This window comes from Eleutherodactylus coqui, chromosome 8 (assembly GCF_035609145.1).
Source record: "Eleutherodactylus coqui strain aEleCoq1 chromosome 8, aEleCoq1.hap1, whole genome shotgun sequence".
Taxonomy (NCBI): Eukaryota; Metazoa; Chordata; class Amphibia; order Anura; family Eleutherodactylidae; genus Eleutherodactylus; species Eleutherodactylus coqui.
The window spans coordinates 128,530,803-128,553,526 of record NC_089844.1 but is presented as its reverse complement, the minus strand read 5'-3'; the positions used below and the strand labels follow the sequence as shown (position 1 = coordinate 128,553,526).

The window sequence follows — 22,724 nt, the reverse complement described above, 5'->3', positions numbered from 1 at the left end:
ACCACTCCCTGACTCTCCCCGACAGGAAGCGCCTCTTAAAGAGACAGTAACACAATCTACACAGCCCTCTACTTGCTATCCTGTGGAATAGCAAGCCGTGAAAGAGTTAATGTCTGAGCCCAGGGGGGGCACTGGATAATCACTTCTATACAAGAGAGGTGGTGTAGTGAGGTGACATCATGGGAAAAGCCTTTCAAGGAGCATGTGCCCCCAAAATAAAACAGGAATCCCCTAGAAATGCATGGATCTGTCAAGATTGGGCTTGTATGCAGACAGCAGAGCTGGTCACCCATGTAGGACTGGGTTGGCCATTCATTTGACTACAGCCGATGCTGCAAGGGTAATAATGTGTGATTAGCCTAAAAAAATAATCTGCAGTGATGTAATGTGAACAAGGGGTTAAAAAAAACAGCAGCCCCTTTAGGGAGGTTCACATGCAGTGATTTTTGAAACAAGGTAAATGCAGTTTTTGATGCAAGTGTTTTTGAGTCAAAGCCAGAAGTGGATCCAGCAGGAAGAAGGCGTAGAAGTCCTTCCTTTATATGACCCGATCCTTTAGGATCCACTTCTGACTTTGGCCTAAAAAATTGCATCAAAAATTGTGTTGTTTTTTTTTAATGTATGTGAAACCTCTCTTAAAGGGGTTGTGTGAGAAAAAGAAAAAAATGGAATGGTTGGGCAGGTGAGTAAATAAAAATGATCACCCTCACCTGTTTTCGGCCCCTGGAGACCCAGCTGAGCGTCTCCTGCTGCCCCTTCCCTATCCTCCGCCACGGAGGGCTGCTTTGTCAGGTGACCCCTGTGTCCAATCAGAAGCCACAGTGCCACCTTCCAAACTCACATCCTGGGTGCCAGGAGTTCGGGAAAGGGCAGCAGGAGATGCTTAGCTGGGTCCCAAGGGGCCAAAGACAGGTGAGTATGCTGTCCTTTTTTAATTGATCATCGGCTCTGCACCAAAATCTAATGCAAAATCTGCAGCAAATCAGCGACGCACAAAAACACCCTTAGGCCTCATTCACACAAGCGTGTTTACGCGCGCACAAAACTGCGCATCTATTAGAACCATTGGTTTCCTATGATGTGTTCACATGTCCGTGTTTTACAGGCGTGCAAGCGTGCACACCTGCAAAGGATAGGACATGTGTGCGGTATAGGTCCGTGCTGCACATCAATATTTCCCGCACGGAGTCCGTTCATCACTGAACACTGTTACAGTGTTCAGTGACAAGGGGACTCCACGCGGGGAGTGAATAATCCCTACCACAGCTATGACAGCTCTGTCAGAGGATCACAGTGTCCTGCAATTGCTTTCAATGGGGCTGCTGCTGCTGCCGGTGGCCCCATTGAGAGCAATGGGCTGCCAGCAACCCCTGCAGTGATTTTTGGGGAAGGGCTTTAAATTTAAGTCCTTCCCTGAAAATCATCCGCAGCTGGTGTAAAAAATAAAATAAATATATACTCACCTGTCCGCTGCTGTCGGGGCTCAGGCGTGTAGACTCTTGTCTCCCTGCACTGCTCTGAAGCTCTTTCAGCAGCAGGGATTTAAAATCCCCGCCTGCTGAAAGGGCTGTATCTGATTGGCTGAGTGCTCAGCCAATCACAGGCAGCACTCAGCCATTCAATGAATGACAGCTGAGCACTGCCTATAATTGGTCACAACGCTCAGCCAATCACAGGCAGCGCTCGGCCATTATTTGAATTTAATAGGCAATAGGCACGCAGCTTCATTCACGCGTGTTTTGGCCATTCCTGGTGATAAATGCAGAATATAAGACATATAATAACCAGATCTAGTGTTATTTCTCATGTACACATGCAGCAGCTTATTCGGAAAAGTCACCTGAAAGTTCGGGTACACTTTGAAGAGAAACTTCAACAAAAGCTATACTTTTATTAGGGGGTTTCAGCATCCTTAAAACATACCTGCCAGGTGTCCCTCTTTTGGAGGGACAGTTCCTATTTTCGACCCCAGTCCCTCTGTCCCTCTTTGGCCTTTAATGTCCCTCTTCTTGACCTTGGAAGTAGATATGCATTAATAAGCTTACCATGCTGCTCCACAAACTATCTGTATGGTTCCTATCTGTATCTGAGACCCCAGGTTGCATATTATTCCATCATATGGTGACTTTTGTGCTAATATTTGTGCTAATGATCCATAATTGGGAGGTAAGCTTAAAAGTGTAGTCTTGTCTCAGCCAAACATGGCCGCAGTGGGAATACCTCTGTGTACGAGGTGGTTGGGTGTCCGGGACTACGGAAACAACAGAGCGTGGTAGTTCTACACAGTTTCTATACCTTCTGACCAGCCAGGGCCACCACATACCGCTGTGCCCGCGGCCGCGGGGGGGCAGAGGGGGTCAGTCACAGGCACATATTTTTCCAGCACATTTCGGTCACACAAAAAAGTCTCCATTTGCGCACGTAATATGCTGCGTACTCCCACTGGAGAAAGAACACATCTGGAACTGGACAAAAGTACGGTGAAATACGCCGATGCGGGCACCAAAAAGCATCATTCATTCCGCAAAAATGCTTCGCCCTCGGATGCGCAAAAGTGCATCTGCTCGTGTGGATCTGGCCTCAGTTTACATCGCTGTTACGGCTTCAGTGATAAGTCTAACACACGGCTCCATTTCCCCCCGGTTGATTTCTAGGGTTTTTTTTTTAGGTTTCTGGTAATGGTTAATGGTAAAATTGCGCAGCCTGCAGCGCTACTTGTTCTGTTTAACCAACAGAAACCTAAAGTAATGGAAGCTTTCCTTTTAATGTCCGGTTTTTGTTCTTTTTTTTAAAAACCCCATTGAAATCAATGCGCCAAAACAATGATTTCTGTCTTAATTCTGTTTCTCTGCTCCTAAAACCAAATTCTGACTGAATCCCCAACGCAGATGTGAACTGCGCCTAAGGGCCCTCGCACCCATGAACGTGGCAATGCGCCATGATGTCAATCGCGACCCTTTCCCGTGAATCTACTTTCAGTTTAAGTGCACCCCAACGTGTTTCAGTGCCCCCTATCATAGTGATGGGTGATGAGGTTCGCTAAACGGCCAAAGATAGACCAGACGGCGCTCACACATCGCGGCGCTGCGATCGAACACGTCTGCGAGGCCACATTGATTTCAGTGGAAGCGTTATACCACGACTAACGCGGCGTTAGAAACAGCTGAGCGGGTGGTGTCGGGGGAGTGATATATGAACACCCCTTTAAGGCTGGCTTCACATGGCCATACGCGTATTTGCACGTGCATGAGCGCTGTGTATCTAAAGAACTATTTTGCGCACACATCATTTTCTACCGCCCCTTTGGCCCTGCAGGGCATGTTCTTTTGCACGCGGCAAACGACGACGCAATTGAAATGGCTAATTAGCTAGTTAGATGTGTTCTTTTTCTAGCGGAATCGCGCAGCGTATCTTCTTGCGCATTGCACGCGCTTTTGCGCACCTCCTATTGACTGTAATAATGCGCAAATACCCGGATAAATAGCGCAAATTCTATGGGGTTTTCTTGCGCACCAGAAATGCCCATGCAAAATACGGAAATGTGACCAAACCTATTGAAATCAATGGGTTGTATTCTCCGCGGGTCACATGCGCAAACTTTGCGCAGTCAACTACGTCCGTGGGAAGTCGGCCTAAGGACGGGTGACAGCGACCAATCAGAATCCAGTTTTTGTTGAAAGACTGGTTGCTACAGGCAACTCCTCCGCCTTGCCTTTGCAGCAGCTGTGATGCGGTGGTGCCACGGTTAGGCGCCTTTATTCGGTCGCAGCGCACACAGCTGGCGCCATATATTTTAATGCCACCATAGTTTTGTAAACTTCCATGTTTTATTATGTAACAGTGTGATTCCCCCACAGCAGCCCTGTCATGGTGTACACTACAGTCTGCTGGCACTCAGTACAGCGCCCCCCTCCCTCCCGCTCCTGACCAGAGCACTAGCATGTACAACCACACTGTGCGGCTGTTTTTGTCATCTAATTTGACGTGACTGCCTTCCACCAATCACAGCGCACTCTGATCCACCAGCAGCCAATAGCAGAGCACCCTGCTCGGAGTTGCCCCGCCCCCGTGTCTTCTCCAAGGAGGGGGAACTGCAGAGCAATGGCTGCACCGTGTCAACATCTCCAATGTGTGTGGACGTGAGCCGGGCACCTCCTACGTGTTACTGTGCCAGCTGCCAGGGCGGCAAGGTGAGTTGTCGGCTTCCGGCATCTCCGCTGCCGACGGCCTTTTGTAGAGGGAGGGAGGGGTAATTAGTGGTTTATCCCACCTTGTACTCCATTAATTGTAGAGGACATTAGAGTAGGAAGGGTTAACCAGGATGAGCTCTGCCTGTCCATATGGTCGGTGTTTACCTATGGGTTATTGCGCCCCCTCTGGGTTTTATGTGTAATTACACATAACTTTTATTTTAGGGGTTTTGTGGCAATTTTGTCCTATGGAGTATAGCTGCCCTGTACCATATGTAGTACTACAACAGTCCACGTACTGTGGGGGCAGCACTGGGGCAGGGTATTGCCTCTGTGGGGTGGTGAACACTGAAAAGTCACCATTGGAATTTCTGTGCAAACCAAGATTGCCCGCTATTAGTTACACCCACCGGTGGTCCCTGGCGATCTCCGCCGTACGGTGGGGAGGGATGATGGCACTCAGCGGCCGGTAGTTTTATGGCGTTCTTGCACTTTCATTTCTGATGGACCGTTGACAACAAAATTGCAACTTCGTGGTATAAATGCCATTTGTGGCAGCTGTTGCGCCGTGGTCTTGCTGGGTTTGGGTGGATTCACATCTGCATTGGGGAATCCGCTTTCCTGCTCCGTTCAGGGAATCCCCTGGTGGAACATGCTTTTTTTTTTTTTCTTTAATGACTGAACCGAATAGCGCCACACGGAGTCCGCTGACTATAATAGGGTCCTTCGGTTTTCGCTCAGCTGCCTGGAATTTTCTGGCAAGGAAAAGCGTTTTTTCTGCCAATATTTTGTGCCGGCTGTGTGAAGGAACCTCCAGCACAGATGTGACCCCGGCCTCTGACCCATACATGGCCTGTGCCAGCGCCTATAATGTGCCATTGATCGCCATTCCTACGGGAGGTCCATGCATTTACCAGTCTTGCTTAAAGGGGTTCTGTCATTATAAAAAAAAAATAAAATAAAAAAAAATAATCAATCCTCCCCTATTCCTCCCACTTACCGCACCTTCTCCCTGCCGATCTTCTCTTGGCCCCTGCAGTCCCTCAGGTCCCCTCACCCCCAGCCGGCCGATTCATCTGGTGAGGTTATGTCCACTGCCGGCATTCACCTTCCTGCAGGGCAATGTACGCTATGTCACTAGCGACGTAGCGCTCACTGCCTAATGCCGCGAGACAGCGTGCATGCGCAGGCTCGGTATAGCCATCAGCAGTCCCTGCTAGGCAGTGACCGCTACGTCACCAGTGACCCGGTACACTGACCTGCAGGAGGAAGAGGATCCGGCCGGCTGGAGGTGAGGTGACCCGGGGGACTGCAGGAGTCAGGAGAAGATCGGTGAGGAGAAGAGGTGGTAAGTAGATTGCTGGGGGAGGAATAGGTAAGTATAGTTTTTTTTTTTTTTTTTTTTTTTAATGACAGAACCCCTTTAAATTGAAGGAAAGCGAGTATATAGAGACTGGTGAGCCTTCACACATTCACCTGCAGAAGCCCACACAGAAACATCACTGGTGACCTGCTGGCTCTGCCCTGCACGGCTGTGCAAGACGCCGGGAGGAGGTGAGCGCCAGGTCACTGCAGGGGTACGGATTCGACCCGGCCATCTGCAGGAGGCCTAAATCTACATTTTTGACTCTTCGAAGTAGTTGCCTCTAGCTGATCACAATCCAGGCATTCCTTCTACAACTGCATTCAGATCTTGTTCAGAAATTCCTTCCCAACATTATTGTAGAAGTTCCCACAAATGTGCTGCACTTGTAGGCTGCTCTGCTTTCACCCGTCTGTCCAGTTCATCCCAAACAAGGTCAATGAGGGTTATCCATGTCTGGTCTAAGCCCAGTCCTGTTTGTGACACCCATCTAATGTTTAGTCCTGTCCGGTGGTGACCGGGCATCTGAGTCTTGTTTGTTCCTCTTTGTGCCAGCTGTCAGAACGAGTCTTGTTTGTTCCACCTGTCCGTTGGTCGGCGGACGCCTGAGTTCCCTTCATCTGAATGGGTTGTTGGATACCTGAACTATGTCCTTTATCCTCTCCCTCTGGCCGCTCTCACATATGCACTTTTTACAGTGGCGGTTTGAGCTCCGCTGTACAACGCTGCCATTGATTTCAATGGGGCCTTGCAGACCACGCTCGAACGCAGCGTTTTCTAACGCCACGATTTTCAAGTGCCGTCTGCTCTATTTTTGAATCGTTTTGGGGCTTTTTAACATACCTCATCACCTATTGAAAATATCGATAAAAGTCAGGGTAAAATGCCGCAATAAAAATTATGGCGTTTTACCAACACCGTGTGTGGGAGTGGCCTTAGTCCACATGGCTTGTTGGACAGCTGAAAAAGGTCCTGTATGTTTCCCTCTGTTCGCATAGTTGTTGGGCGCCTGTACCCTCCTGTCTGTGGTCTTGGTGTGGCAGTGGACTCCTGTTTTCCAAGATCTGTTAGCATCACCATGTGCTACATTTCCTTCCATTTCTTCCATCTAGGAACAGGCTAGGTCTCATAGGTGAGGCCGTCCTTATCAGGACAATCGCCCTGCTGAGTTTCCTCTCCTGTACTTTGTGTTTCTCTCATTTAGGTGATGTTGTACCTGTATATATTGGTCCATTGTAGACCTTAGTTGATGTTTTGGTGACATCCATGGAGGGCATCGTAACAGAATGACCCATGAGTTTTTCTGTAAAGCATCTCTAAATGCTGCTAACTGTAGCTGAGCCAATATGGCAGCTGCCATAGTCATGTACAGGCAATAGACAAAAAAATTAAAAATTGTGAAATATATTATATTAAATATATATTTTATAAAAATTAAAAATAGTGAAATATATATATATATATAATTTTTATTTTTTTTTTCAAATCCATCTGCTTTTAAGTAGTTTTTTTTTTTTTTAAGTGATATTTTCCATTTTGGGGATCTTGCCCTTTTTATCATGTTATGGCAGTTTGATAGGATATAAAATAACTTTTATGATCGTTGTGGGTTGACCTCCAGTGATTCTTGAGTTGCTGATTTTAAATGACGTGTTATATAATAATTATGCTTATATCGCGCCATAGTGTTCCACAGCATTTTATAATTGGGAAAGTAACAGGCAAATAAAATGAGAAGTAATCCAAACCATGAATAAACTCCAAGACTAACGGAGGAATCCCCACCCAGAGGAGCTCCGGTGACTGGGCAGTCATGCGGCACTAGAGGAGAACAGGCTTTACCAGGTCTATAATGGGATACATGGAAAGAGGCGGTTGAGATAAGGCAACTCTGTTCATAGCGTGCTGCAATGTAATAAAGAGGAAGGTATGAAATATGTTGCTTTTCCCTTTGGTACCTATTCTAATCCGCAGAAAGGGGAAGCTAGAAGGGGATTTCCACGCCTCCCTATTTGTGGTGTTTGTCAGTAGTCCATGGGATTTACAAGATTTTGAGAAGTCCCATGGATGTATAGGATACCTGGCAATTAATCTAACTGCACCCATACAACATGGAAGTCTTGCTCATTCACAAGCCAGCCCTATCGTCTCACTGGCCCGCCAACAGCAAACCCTGATCTACCTCTCATAGTGAGGTGTTGATAAAGGCCCCCAGACCCACTAATATCCCCGTTAGTCAATAGTAGCCTCAATTGATATTAAAGCTGTCTCCAATGAGAACAAGTCAAAATAGGTTCAATGATTCAGATCTATTTGTTAAGTTCGTTGGTTCCGTTCCCCTGGAGGGCGCAGTTCATCAGGAACCACATAATTCTCTTTAGTTGGAAAAAAAACTCAATGGTCAATCCCCCAAAGACTGATGTTATAATAGGACTAAAACACTTTTTCACCCATACCCCAAACGTATAGAGAACCAATAAGCCATTATGGCTTGTGGCAAAAATAGAGTGCAATAACCCTAACTAAGAGGCTAGAATGAAATTGAGAATAACAAATGTAGCATAGCCAGCAGCCCTGATGGTGGACTGTGGACATACCATAAAAGTCCTAGATGGAAATATCCCTCTAAAGGGAAAGCGTCGTCACCAAATGGCACCATAAACTTCGTTATGGTGCTTATAGGAAGGTGGAGTCCTGGGTGTACCTTTTATACCTACCCAGCTCTCCGTTCCCTTGCTGTCACCCCTGGATGCCGATGCTCAGTCTGTGAGTGTGTGTGCACTCTCTTAGAGAGCTATGTGCTCTGACTGCAGAAAAGAGTCATGTTCACTACTTTGACTCGGCTATTATCTTTTAAAGGGGTTGTTCAGTTGTAAACTATTGGTAGTCTATCCTCAGTGTACAGCATCAATAGTAGATTGGTGAGGTCTGCTCACCTGGCCACTGAGCTGATGTGCAGGAAGCAGACAGCTCCGTTCCCACTGCAGTGGTCGGAGTTGGTATTACATGTAAAGTACCCATTTAAGTGAATGGCATCTTTGTGTGTAATACCAAACCTGGCCACTGCAGTAGGAATAGAGCTGCCTGCAGAAATTGTCTCAATACATAAACATTCCTGGCTAGTGAACAGCTGATCAGTGGGGGTCCTGTGTGGTAGACCCTTGCCGATCTACCATAAAGATAGGCCTTTGGTAGTTTTATAAGAGGACAACCCCTTTAAATGTTTAAATTCCTGCCAGGGTAGATGACAGCACGTTGCTAGGGTATGACCTCACTTGCTGATCAGTGGGGGTCTGACCATTAAGACCCCCACCAATTGATAGAATAAAGCGGCTATGGCACTCTACGGAGCACCCTGGCGCCTTCTGAATCTTTCCTTGCGCAGCGCCAGGGCTGACCAGGCACTATGCCGCTACTGCAGCTCTGCTTCTTTTACTTGAATGAGACTGAAATGAAGTACTCGGCAGTCCCTTCATTTTTATGATCATGGGGGTCCCTGCAGTTGGCTCCCTCTAAATCAGCAGGGATTGCCTAGAACAGGGTTTCCCAAAGCGTGGTCCACGGATTATCAGGGGCTCCAACGGAAGGTCCCTACTCTACTCACCGCTGTAGCGGTGTCCAGACAGCCTGTAGTGAGGGAATGAACATCGGGACCTGCGGTCGGCATAACAACGCAGGTCACACGAGCCAGCTTCTGGACGTTCATTTCCTCAGTACAGGCTGTCTGGAACCCACTCCAGGGGTGAGTAGAGCGGGAACCAATGGCGGATTATGATTGGGGCGACCGTCCCAGGCCTGAGACTCCAAGGGGGCCTATGGCCGTCCCACTCAACCCTATTGTAATCCGCACTGCTAAACCTTCACGTAGAGGAAGGGGTTAAGCAACTTCCTATTCTTCCAGGCTTCTCACCGCCTGTGAGCTCCGGTGCAGAAGAGACGGGGAAGGATGGGTGTAGTAACACATTTAACCACTTCCTCTCCCTGCATCTGAAGAGCATAGCGGCAGTGGGGGACACTATTGCTACTGGGGCCAATGTGGGGGACACTATTGCTACTGGGGCCAATGTGGGGGACACTATTTCTACTGGGGCCAATGTGGGGGACACTATTACTACTGGGGCCAATATAGGGGACACTGTTACTACTGAACATTTTTTTTAGGGCTCAACGAGAAACTTTTGCTTTAAAAAAGGCTCCATGGCTGAAAAAGTTTGGGAACCCCTGGCCTAGAACATTAAGTCTATCCGATGCCACTTGGTTGTTTCATCTGCATTAACGTGCATTACATCAGCGTAAATACTACCTTATTTATAATTTATGGAAAGTCCAAGTGGTAAACCAAAGGAGCAGCTTCACTGCACGGCCTGCACTGGGTGTTGGGATTGTGACACAGCATTTAGGGCGATGATTTCCTGTATTTGTGTCCTTGCCAATGCCAGCCAGGTGACCTTGTCAGATATGACCTTTCAAGAGTTATCAATGGATCTCATTATTTACCTTTTAATGCCATAGTCTCTTCTAAATCCCGACTTCTCAACTTGTAGTACACGTGTCACGGGGGGTGCATGCCGTGGCTCTAGGGCAGGGATTCCCAACAGGGGGCTGCACTCCACTGGTGTGCTCTGAGAAGTTACCAGGAGTGCCACGAGAATTTATTTTGACGAGGTGTGCCACGAGCCGAAAAAAGTTGGGAACCGCTGCCCTGGGGGGGGGGGGTATTCGTGCATCACAGTGTATGATGGTATTCTCTGGGGTCATAGGGTGTCATTTAGGCCGGGCTCAATTTAGAACTACATCCATGGTTTTTATCTTGGTGTTCCATTTCAATCATACTACTACTAATAATCTTTATATACCACCAACATATTCCGCAGCGCTTACAAGACAGGGGAAGCAAACAAAATCACAGTTACATGTAGTAATCAGTTGATGGCGACAGTAGGGTGAGGGGCCTGTTCCAATGAGCTTACATACTACAAGTAATGGGATGATACAGAAGGTAACGGGGCTGGAGATGTGCACGGTATGGTGAGGTGGAGAGTGAGGGGTGATATACACATAGACAATGATCAGACATGTGTCGTGGCTGAATCGGTATGACTGCAGGGGGCAGTTGATTACGGCTAGCAGGGATTGCAGTCGGTAGGTCAGGGAGCATGTTATCAGGCGGAGTACAGAGGGGTTTGGTTTAGGAGATATGGTACGCCTCCCTGAAGTTCTGCGAGTCCTGGATTGCTCGGGTAGCCTTTGGTAGTGTGTTCCAGAGGACCGGTGGTGCTCTGGAGAAGTCTTGGAGGCGGGAAAGACAGGTTCAAATTAAAGGGGCACTCAGTCTAATTTCGTTGGTGGAGGGGAGGGCGCGGACTGGGTGGTAGATTGAGATGAGGGAGGCAATATAGGGCGGGGCGATGCTGTGGAGGTCTTTGTGGATGAGAGTAGTGAGTTTAAATTGAATTCTGTATTTAACGGGCAGCCTGTTCAGTGACTGGCACAGGGCAGAGGCGTCCGAGTAGCGGCTGGACAGGAAGATGAGCCTGGCTGCCGCATTCAGGATGGATTGGAGAGGGTAGAGTCTGGTGCAGGGGAGGCCGATCAGCAGCGAGTTGAAGTAAACGAGTCGGGAGTGAATGAGGGCAACAGTAAGCGTTTTTAGCGTGCCCATGGTGAGAAAAGAGCAGATTCTTGAGGTGCAGCTGACATGTTCGGGTCAGAGATTGGTTGTAGGGGGTAAAGGAGAGATTGCAGTTGAATATAACCCCAAGACAGCTGGTGTGCCGTCTGGGAGTTATGGTGGTGCCACACACTGAGCTTTAAATCCCCGCCTGCTGAAAGTGCTGGATAGCAGTGTCGGGGAGCCAGCCGGAGGATGCGTCTGAGCGGCGGAGAGGTGAGTAATTTTTTTTTTTTCTTTTTTTAACCAGTTCATGATGATTTTCAGGGAAGGGCTTATATTTCAAACCCTTCCCTGAAAATCATACTGCAGGGGTTGCCACAAACCACTGCTTTCAATGGGTACGCAGCGCCGACCCCATTAAAAGCAAAGGGACAGCATGGTCCCCGCAGGGATGAAGGAAACTCCTGCCACAGGTGTGACATCTGCGGCAGAAGTCCGTAATATACACCCTATGTTTTCAATGGGGCTAGCGCTGCTGCCACTTGCCCCATTGAAAACACTGAACGATATCGCAGTTTTCTTCTCTGCGATGCCCAGCTCTGCTGAAACATCGCAAATGAGTATGAAACCATTGAAAATCATTGGTTTCATATTTATCGCTGTCGCATCGCAGAGAAAAAAAAATCCCTAGTGGGCGTCCACCCTAAGGGTGTTCTCACACGTCGCTGATTTGCTGCAAATATCACCCATTCCCTTAGAATCCAGTTGAAAGAGTAAAATCTGCTGCAGATCTGCAAAAAATCCGCAGCACATCAGCAACGTGTGAACGCACCCCTAGTGTGCACGTAGTAGAACATCAGGCCGCACACCATTCTTGTTCTTCAACCTCTGATCACACTAAAGCTGCAGCTGAGCCGTCACACAGCGCTGTCATCCCTTTCATTGCAAAGGAAGAAGTGCAGCTTTTCTAGTAGTGCGGATGTATGACCGCTCACACTAGGGACTCGGGACCACCTTTCCCGTGATCGGTGGGCGTCCCAGCGTTCTCACCCCCAGTGATCAGACACTTATCACCTATCCTGTAGGCAGATTACTGTGCAGCGCGGGGTGCATGGACCATGCATCCCAGAATACCAGTCCCTAGAGCGTGCCACGTACACACCTTGTACAAGGCGGCAGATTGAGGTCAGCAACCTGCAAAGATGTTATCTTGTCCATCGCTCCTTCTGTAAGCGCGACATCCGAGTATTTACAGAGCGGAGAGTCCAGATACAAATGATGTTTACACTCGTTTAATGCAACATCTTATCAAACATCTCATGCAATTTTATAGAATGTTGTTTGCACTAGTTGTAAAATGTATCGAGCGACGTAATAGGAACAGAGGACCCCGGAGACTTGTGTCTTCAGGAAATGAGGTGTTTACTATGCCGGCCAACACCCAGGGAATACTAAGTCCAAAAACTGTGTAGAACACACACAGGGAGTGCCTTGTATAGCAAAGCTTGCTTTCACTTTCTCATGCAAGTAAGACCTGTTCTGATTGGTTTACATGTTACTGCAAACTTCTGTGCCACCTTAACTCGGTCTACTCCCTCCATCTAAGGGCTCATGCCCACAAGCGATGCGGAATACGCCGTCAAATTTACGCTGCGGGAGTACCGCGAATCAAAACAAAAAAGTGCCAGCGAATGATCGTGTTTTCCAGGCGGATTTCCACGGTTTCGCTTCCATTGATATCAATGGAGCCCTCCCACGGCGAATCCACGGTAAAATAGAACATGCCGCTATTCTTACACGCGCGCAGACTTTTGTGCTCCAAATCCGCATGTGTGCGTTGGCAGGCAGAAAGCTATTAGCTTCAATAGAGTCTTACCACTGCGGAATTAACGCGCGGATTTCCGACGCGGGAAACGCGATGCAAATACGTCCGTGGGCATTCACCCGGCTGCACACAGACGGATTTGAAGCCGCAGTAAATCCCGTCCATAGCATGCTATGGAAAAGCAGACCCTCCGCAGTACAGAAGGCTGCCTGCACACGATGAGAAATGCCAGGTACACGGGTTCACCGGCCAGGCACATGGTAGGATTCTGGTGCGGGATCCTGCATCCAGAACCCAACCCGGTCGGGTGCAGCCGGCCTCATGCCATCATCTAACTAAGACGCAGATATATATTTACACAACATATTTTCATTAGAGATGAGCGAGCGTACTCGGAAAAGCACTACTCGCTCGAGTAATTTGCTTTATCCGAGTATCGCTGTGCTCGTCCCTGAAGATTCGGGTGCCGCTGCGGCTGACAGGTGAGTCGCAGCGGGGAGCAGGGGAGAGCGGGCGGGAGAGAGGGAGAGAAAGATCTCCCCTCCGTTCCTCCCCGCTCTCCCCTGCAGCTCCCCGCTCTGTGCCGGCACCTGAATCTTCAGACCCGAGCACAGCGATACTCGGATAAAGCAAATTACTCGAGCGAGTAGTGCTTTTCCGAGTACGCTCGCTCATCTCTAATTTTCATCATGTGATGACCTCATTCCATAACTCGCACACTAGATAGCAGAAGTATATAACCAAAGTGTACAGGATGCTACTGAAAAAGGGAATAGAACTCATGGTTTTTAACTCTCGGTCAGAAACTATGCAAGGGCTGAGTATGTGCTGATCTTGGTTAACCCTTTACATCAACATTTAACCATTTCCTTCCCTGGCCTAGCTACCATGGTGATAAATGTGCAACTTGGTGTTGCCTGCTATGTTTAATATTCTGACTTTTCTTCATTATTTGCCTTCTGTTTTGGGCCAGCAGAATGCCAAGTACCATAGTGTGGGCATCTGATATTTGGGGCAAGGTATACACACTATCCACAGATGGGCAACAATGGGAACTGTGTAAAGACGGACAGGTGGAGTTCAAGCGCATTTCCGCTGCTCAAGAATGCTGCTGGGGAGTAGCCTGCAATCATCAGATCTACGTCTACGTACATACCAGCGACTTGCCAATCCGATACCAGGAGGAGACTTACGAGAATCAGGTACCAACCTCGAGCGATGTGCATTATAAGTCCTATTACTTACAGAGGAGCTGACGGCTTTCCTGACTTTTTTTTTCTGTTATGTTATGGACTTGTACAAATTAAAAAAAAAAAAATCAAAGTCCCCCCCCTATAATGGCAAAATAAATACAGAGTGTTAGTTTTTTATTTTTAAAAAAATTGACAAAGATTTGTAACATTTTGCATTGACATAAGTATTCACACCCTGTACTCCGTAGGTAGTTGAAGTATCTTTGGCAGCGATTACAGCCTTCAGTCTTGGCTATGATGCCACAAGGTTTGCACACCTGGATTTGGGGATTTTCTGCCATTCTTTTCTGCAGATCCTCCAGTGCTCTGACAGGTTGGATGGGGGCCGTCTGTGGACAGCCATTTTCAGGTCCCTCCAGAGATATTCCATTGGGTTCACATCAGGGCTCTGGCCGGGCCACTCAAGGACAATTGCAAAGTTGTCCCTAAGCCACTCCTGTGTGTCTTGGGGTCAGTGTCTGGTTGGAGGGTGAACCTTCTGCCCAGTCTGAGGTCCTTTGTTCTCTGGATCAGGTTTTCATTAAGAATATCTCTGTACTTTGCTCCATCCCTGACCAGTCTCCCTGCCGAGCCGCTGCAAACACCCCACAGCAAGATGCCTCCACCACCAGGCTTCCCTGTAGGGATGGTATTGGGCAGGTGATGAGCAGTATCTGATTTCCTACAGACATAACACTTAGCATTGAGACCAAAAAGTTCAATATGGGTTTCATCAGACCAGAAAATCTTGTTCCTCAAAGTCTAAGGGGCCTTTAGGTGTTTTTTGGCAAACCCCAGGAGGACTTTCATGTGTCTTACGGAGAAGAGGCTCCTTTCTGGCCGCTCTGCCATAAGGCCCAGACTGGTAGAGGGCTGCAGTGATAGTTGGCCTTCTGGAAGTTTCTCCCATCTGCACACAGGATCTATGGAGCTCAGCTAAAATGATCATTGGGTTCTTGGTCACCCCTCTTTACTTAGTTCGGTGAGTCGGCCAGCTGTAGGAAGTATCCAGGGTATTCCAAACTTCTTCCATGTAAGAATTATGGAGACCAATCTCTAACCCCATTATGAGGGCTCAGTGAGACGCGGGGATATTCGCGCACTTTTCAGCGCAGCGTGCTTGGTAAAAAATTTGAACCCACAAAAGATAGAACATATGGGTGGCAATGGACGTGGTCATGCGGATTTTTTTTCCGCACGCTGTGCCTTATTTTTTTTTCTCTGTGTGGAAAAGTCTGACTGAGCCCTAAAACATTTCCTCAAAGTCTGGGATTCCATAAAGTACTCTGGGAAATTAATTTCCCTTCCCTTACCCCTTCTACCATTTTTGCATAACTTCTTACTCCCACCAGGTCTTTGACTCCCCACTGTCCTTTGAGAATTGGACAAGCAAAGGCATATCCAAAATACACCACTTACTATCGTTAAATGGTATAATTACATTCCCTGCCCTTCAGAAGTTTGGCCTGCCATCTTCTAAAATATTCCCCTATTTACAGCTCAAAAATTTCACATCCTCTCTTCTCAAAAACACAAACTCCACATTAAAAACAACCCCCTTCGAAACATTCTGCCTCAAATACCCACAAGCAAAAGGTCTTATCTCACAAATATATTCGGGCCTTGTACATACCTTGTACCGTAGCTACTAGAGATGAGCGAGCACCAAAATGCTCGGGTGCTCGTTACTCGGGACGAAATTATCGCGATGCTCGAGGGTTCGTTTCGAGTAACGAACCCCATTGAAGTCAATGGGCGACCAGAGCATTTTTGTATATCGCCGATGCTCGCTAAGGTTTTCATGTGTGAAAATCTGGGCAATTCAAGAAAGTGATGGGAACGACACAGCAACGGATAGGGCAGGCGAGGGGCTACATGTTGGGCTGCATCTCAAGTTCACAGGTCCCACTATTAAGCTACAATAGAGGCAAGAGTGCCCCCCCCCTCCCAACAACTTTTACTTCTGAAAAGCCCTCATTAGCAATGCATACCTTAGCTAAGCACCACACTACCTCCAACAAAGCACAATCACTGCCTGCATGACACTCCGCTGCCACTTCTCCTGGGTTACATGCTGCCCAACCCCCCCCCCCCCCCCCCGCACGACGCAGTGTCCACAGCGCACACCAAATTGTCCCTGCGCAGCCTTCAGCTGCCCTCATGCCACACCACCCTCATGTCTATTTATAAGTGCGTCTGCCAGAGGAACCGCAGGCACACACTGCAGAGGGTTGGCACGGCTAGGCAGCGACCCTCTTTAAAAGGGGCGGGGCGATAGCCCACAATGCTGTACAGAAGCAATGAGAAATCCAATCCTGTGCCACCTCCATCAGGAGCTGCACACGTGGGCATACCAATGGGGAACCTATGTGCCACACACTATTCATTCTATCAAGGTGTCTGCATGCCCCAGTCAGACCGCGTTTTTTTATAAATAGTCACAGGCAGGTACAACTCCGCAATGGGAATTCCGTGTGCATGGGTGGCTCCCTGGAACCCACCGGCTGTACATAAATGTATCCCATTGCAGTGCCCATCACAGCTGAGGTAACGTCCGATTAAATGCAGGTGGGCTTCGGCCCACACTGCATGCCCCAGTCAGACTGGGGTTCTTTAGAAGTGGACACATGCAGTTACAACTCCCTGTGGACCCACAGCATGGGTGGCTCCCTGGAACCCACCGGCGGTACATAAATATATCCCATTGCAGTGCCCAGCACAGCTGATGTAACGTCAGCTTTAATGCAGGTGGGCAAAAAGTTAATTGGATTACACTGTAGGCGAGGGCCCCAAAAAATTGGTGTACCAACAGTACTAATGTACGTCAGAAAAATTGCCCATGCCCAACCAAGAGGGCAGGTGAAACCCATTAATCGCTTTGGTTAATGTGGCTTAATTGGTAACTAGGCCTGGAGGCAGCCCAGTTAAAATAAAAATTGGTTCAAGTGAAAGTTTCAACGCTTTAATGAGCATTGAAACGTATAAAAATTGTTTACAAAAATCATATGACTGAGCCTTGTGGGCCTAAGAAAAATTGCCCGTTCGGCGTGATTACGTCAGGTTTCAGGAGGAGGAGCAGGAGGAGGAGGAGGAATATTATACACAGATTGATGAAGCTAAAAGGTCCACGTTTTTGATGGTGATAGAGAACGATGCTTCCATCCGCGGGTGCAGCCTACGTATTGTTTAGGTATCGCTGCTGTCCGCTGGTGGAGAAGAGAAGTCTGGGGAAATCCAGGCTTTGTTCATCTTGATGAGTGTAAGCCTGTCAGCACTGTCGGTTGACAGGCGGGTACACTTATCTGTGATGATTCCCCCAGCCCCACTAAACACCCTCTCTGACAAGACGCTAGCCGCAGGACAAGCAAGCACCTCCAGGGCATACAGCGCGAGTTCAGGCCACGTGTCCAGCTTCGACACCCAGTAGTTGTAGGGGGCAGAGGCGTCACCGAGGACGGTCGTGCGATCGGCTACGTACTCCCTCACCATCCTTTTACAGTGCTCCCGCCGACTCAGCCTTGACTGGGGAGCGGTGACACAGTCTTGCTGGGGAGCCAGAAAGCTGTCAAAGGCCTTAGAGAATGTTCCCCTGCCTGTGCTGTATATGCTGCCTGATCTCCGCGCCTCCCCTGCTACCTGGCCCTCGGAACTGCGCCTTCGGCCACTAGCGCTGTCGGATGGGAATGTTACCATCAGTTTGTCCGCCAGGGTCCTGTGGTATAGCATCACTCTCGAACCCCTTTCCTCTTCGGGTATGAGAGTGGAAAGGCTCTCCTTATACCGTGGGTCGAGCAGTGTGTACACCCAGTAATCCGTAGTGGCCAGAATGCGTGTAACGCGAGGGTCACGAGAAAGGCATCCTAACATGAAGTCAGCCATGTGTGCCAGGGTACCTGTACGCAACACATGGCTGTCCTCACTAGGAAGATCACTTTCAGGATCCTCCTCCTCAGGCCATACACGCTGAAAGGATGACAGGCAAGCAGCATGGGTACCCTCAGCATTGGGCCAAGCTGTCTCTTCCCCCTCCTCCTCATCCTCCTCATGCTCCTCCTCCTCCTCAACGCGCTGAGATATAGACAGGAGGGTGCTCTGACTATCCAGCGACATACTGTCTTCCCCCGGCTCTGTTTCCGAGCGCAAAGCGTCTGCCTTTATGCTTTGCAGGGAACTTCTCAAGAGGCATAGCAGAGGAATGGTGACGCTAATGATTGCAGCATCGCCGCTCACCATCTGGGTAGACTCCTCAAAGTTTCGAAGGACCTGGCAGATGTCTGCCAACCAGGCCCACTCTTCTGTAAAGAATTGAGGAGGCTGACTCCCACTGCGCCGCCCATGTTGGAGTTGGTATTGCACTATAGCTCTACGCTGCTCATAGAGCCTGGCCAACATGTGGAGCCTAAAGTTCCACCGTGTGGGCACGTCGCACAGCAAAAGACTCTGTATTAGGGTATACTTCCTCATATATAGAGTAACTAATCATAACCTGCGTAAAACCCATGTGAAGCCCTACTGAACAACGGATTACAAATATATCTCCAAACTCTAGAAAGCTCATTCATTCTTCTTCCTGGCCACAAAACACACTGTCGCTCGATCTTCTGGATTTCTCCGAGGTTTAATGCCGAATGAATTGATATCTGACTAATGAGAAATTACCATCGATATCAGAGGATCGGTACGACAGATTTCTAAGTATTGGGACCCCATGGATAGATTACACCCTCTTTACAGCAGAGGCTGGAACCCCAACTGCACTATAAATACAAAGCCCGAAAAATAACTTTTGGTGATTCCTCCCCCCACCCCCTTCGGTTGCTGCCCCATGAGAGAAGAAGCCCCCCCCCCCTCCCCCCTTCCTACCCAACCCCAATACCTGCGCACCTCCCTCCTTTTCCCCTTCTGCAAGTAGGCCCTGGCCAGGCCACTGAGGTTTTTGAATTTTCTATGACAAAAACAACAATGAAAGGCGAAGAATCTGGCTATAATGGATTAGAATTCTACTACTACCACTAACCCAGCCTGTCATCCTTCATACATCATCTCAATGCTATATTCCTTTGTAAAATGGAAAATTTTCAATCAAAATTGTTAAAAAAAAAAAGTGAAAGGGTCTTCAGACTTTCCAGATGTGTGTGATGTTTAATTCACTTGTATCAAAAAGACAAAGTATTATAAAGGTGATAACTTTAGTGGCTAACCTGAAAAATTGTACGGCATCTGCAAGCTTTCGAGGCTACTTAGTCCTCCATGATCAGGCTGTAGTAACACAGTGGTGTCCCTTACACGATGGGATTACCACCCTGCAGCTGTATATTGCTTTCACCTATTGGATTAACTCATTAAATGCAGCCTCTTTTTGTGTCTTGTGTTTTCAGCGTTGGAATCCAGTGGATGGATTTTGTGAGAGGCTTCTACCCAGTGACCGCTGGCAGTGGAGCGATGTCACTGGTTTGAAACACCAGCCTCTAGACTGTTTTAATCTACCCTCCTCACACTGGGAATGGGAGGCAGACTGGTATGTGGATGAAAACATAGGAGGAGAACCCACAGAAAAAGGGGTAAGTTCCCGGACAATCGTGAAGAAATGGTGCAGGATTGAAGCTTCTGCTCCTGCACTCTAGCAGGAACAGGTTGGGTGTTTGGCTGTCAGACCCAGCCGAGGACCTGGACAGCAGATGTCTAGAACAGCTTCTGCCTTCTCTTTCGCAGGCTACATAGCGCTCAGTGAGTGCGATGTAAGGGGCAGTGCCATTTCCTCTATGGGACATGGCGATCACATGATTACTGGCGAGCTCCTTCCCCAGCATGGCCAGATAAAAAAATAAAAGCAGTCCACCACCAGCATGAACCTAAACCGTCTCCATATCTGCCCTGTAATTAGAGATTATACAAATTATATATCCAAAATGGGGAACCCATTCCTGTACTTTATTTGCGTATAAATGCACTAAGTTTAAAAATCCAGAACTATGAAAAGGGGTATTAAAAAATAGTGCTATATGTCATGAAAAAATGAAAAGCGCGGCAAGAAAATAGTGCCATTAAACCACCAACTGTGGCTAAAAATGTCTGGTACTATAGAACTGAAACACTGGGCCTTAAGGGGTCAAATAGACATTGCATGGTCCTTCCCTGATCCACTCTTCTGCTTCACATCACCCTTTCTCCTGACTTTCTTTGCCCACCATCCTGCCCTCATACACATCACTCGGCTCTACAATGTTGAATAGAATCCATTAACTGGGGGATCCTGCTCCCTTCTCATATACTCAGTGGTGACTGTGTATAGTGGACTGTATTCAGTTAGTACTGCAGAATAAGCTTTATTTTGCTGTCCTGATTGTCCCACCCACGATCTACCCAACACCCATATGCGATCAGCCTGTTGATCATGATTATTGGGTTTCCAACCCCTGTTCTAATGGGTATTGGGGTGTCAGGCTTGTTAGATACCACATACCCATTGCTTTGTTCTAATGTAGGATAAGTTGCCGCCAGAGAAGTCTGGCAGCAGCTGTTTCCCTTCTCCCCATTAACAACACATGCATATTCAGGCCAGGCAAGCGGGCTTGTGTATAGGGGGTCCGCCAAATGAGCACTTGGGTGAAGACTTTCTAAGGAGTATGGCCAGCTTTATTTCTGCAAGTCCAAACCGATCCTTTTGTAAGGTCTAAGAACATCTTGTAGGTCTGCTGGTCTAGTTCATCATTAAAAAGTCTTCTGTTGACACGGCGCATCTTGTAATGTCATCCAGTCTTCAGAGGACTATAAAGAACATTCTCCAGTCATTTGCAATCACATTTTAAACCTTCCTCCAAATTTAAGGTTCTTGCCTTGTCTCCGAGCTTACAGCATACTCTACTTAGTTGATAAATGTAAAAAGTTGGACGATTTCTTCCCATTTCACATTTCATCATGCCTTTCTTTATGTACTTTATGATTGCAGGGTTGGACGTATGCTATAGATTTCCCTGCAACATACACAAAGGATAAGAAGTGGAATTCTTGTGTGCGACGCAGGAGATGGATCCGATACAGAAGATACAAGTCTAGGAACAGCTGGGCAAAGGTACGTTTTCTTCAGCATGAGGAGGTCAAATTGTGACCAAGATGAGCAAGTGTACTCACTAAGGCAAACTACTCGAGCGAGTAGTGCCTTATGCGAGTACCTGTCCGCTCGTCCCAAAAGATTCAGGTGCCGGCGGGGGAAGAGTGGTGAGTTGGTGGAGTGAGCAGGGAGGAGCGGGTGGGGGGGGGGGGTGGAAGAGTGAGAGAGAGATTTTGCTATCAGCTGGGATTAAAGCCCAAGATCAAACGCCGTAAATTTACAGCGCTTAGTACTTAAGGGGTTAAGGCAAAGTTCCCATTGAGGTGAATGGAAAATTTGCTTGTAATACCAAACTGGGCCACTGTGGAGAGAATAGAGCTGTCTGCTTTCAGACGAAATCCGCTCGACGAACGGAAGTCATGAGCATAGAAACCCTGCCAATCTTGTATTGATGGACTATTTCTAAGGTGGGTCATCACTAGTTAAAACCTGAACAACCCTTTCATTATGCAATGCAGTTTTCAGCCAAATTGTTACAGTGACCAGAAAAAATGCACATGTGATTCATAAAGCAGACCCCTGGTTATGTTTGTCGTTTTTTTTTTTTTTTTTTTAAATTGTACCTTATCCTGGTATGTGTTATCAGAATTTTCTTTTCTTCACGTTTTAGATTCCTTCCCACATTGAGAAAGACCAATTACCAGATCCCTTTAATGACATCTCCGTTGGAGGATGGGAGATCACAGATGAGCCCGTGGGACGTCTTTCTATTTGGACCGTTTCCTTGCAGGGAAAGGTATGAGCGTAGTTTATACACTTAGGTATTTTATTGCAGATTCTGAAGCAAGATGGGAAGATCACTTATTAAAAGGCTTATTGATGCTTTTAACCCTTTCCAATCCACTGTCTGACCTCTAAAGACATTATGATTTAAGGCTGTACAGCTCCGATGTTGGAAGACGTCTGTCGGGGTTCTCTTACTGTATATTGCCAGCCTCTCTGCTGTCAGAGTCTATCCAACATGTCACCTCATGCAGTACTTGCTTTAGCCAGCAGATAGCGCCATTGTATAACGGCAGAAAAAGAGTAAGCCCCCTAGGAAAACCAGGATAAAAATTGGATTGGAAAGGGTTAAAGTAAAACCAACATAAATTGTAGTACATCTCCTTGCAAACAGGCAAGAAACCTTACACTCGCACCAAACCACCAACACACCCTCCACCACCGGCGCGCTCCGTCCCCTGACTCCAATTACAGACGAAGAAAATGGGCTTCTACAGATATAACAAATCCATGTTATTGAGATCAGCATACTTAGCAGCTTTGAAAAAATGACATTACTCCAAGCAGGAAAGGTGGAGAAATATCTTAAAATATGGTCCAAATGGATTTCCTATAGAAATAAACAATTTTCGTTCCACAACCACACCTATAAGCCAAAGTACATAC

The 22,724-nt window shown here is 47.7% G+C and overlaps 1 protein-coding gene across 2 annotated transcripts in view; it reads left to right on the top strand.

Moving 5' to 3' along the window:
* Positions 1-4,080: 4,080 nt before the first annotated feature.
* TECPR1 (tectonin beta-propeller repeat containing 1) overlaps positions 4,081-22,724 on the top strand; it is a 69,941-nt gene continuing 51,297 nt past the window's right edge. For both annotated transcript variants that reach the window (XM_066576390.1, XM_066576389.1), the window contains exons 1-5: positions 4,081-4,190; positions 13,969-14,194; positions 19,603-19,785; positions 21,174-21,296; positions 21,946-22,071. In XM_066576390.1, coding sequence (XP_066432487.1) covers positions 13,970-14,194; positions 19,603-19,785; positions 21,174-21,296; positions 21,946-22,071 — 657 coding nt within the window. In that variant the 5' untranslated portion in view covers positions 4,081-4,190; position 13,969. The remainder of the gene's footprint in view (positions 4,191-13,968; positions 14,195-19,602; positions 19,786-21,173; positions 21,297-21,945; positions 22,072-22,724) is intronic.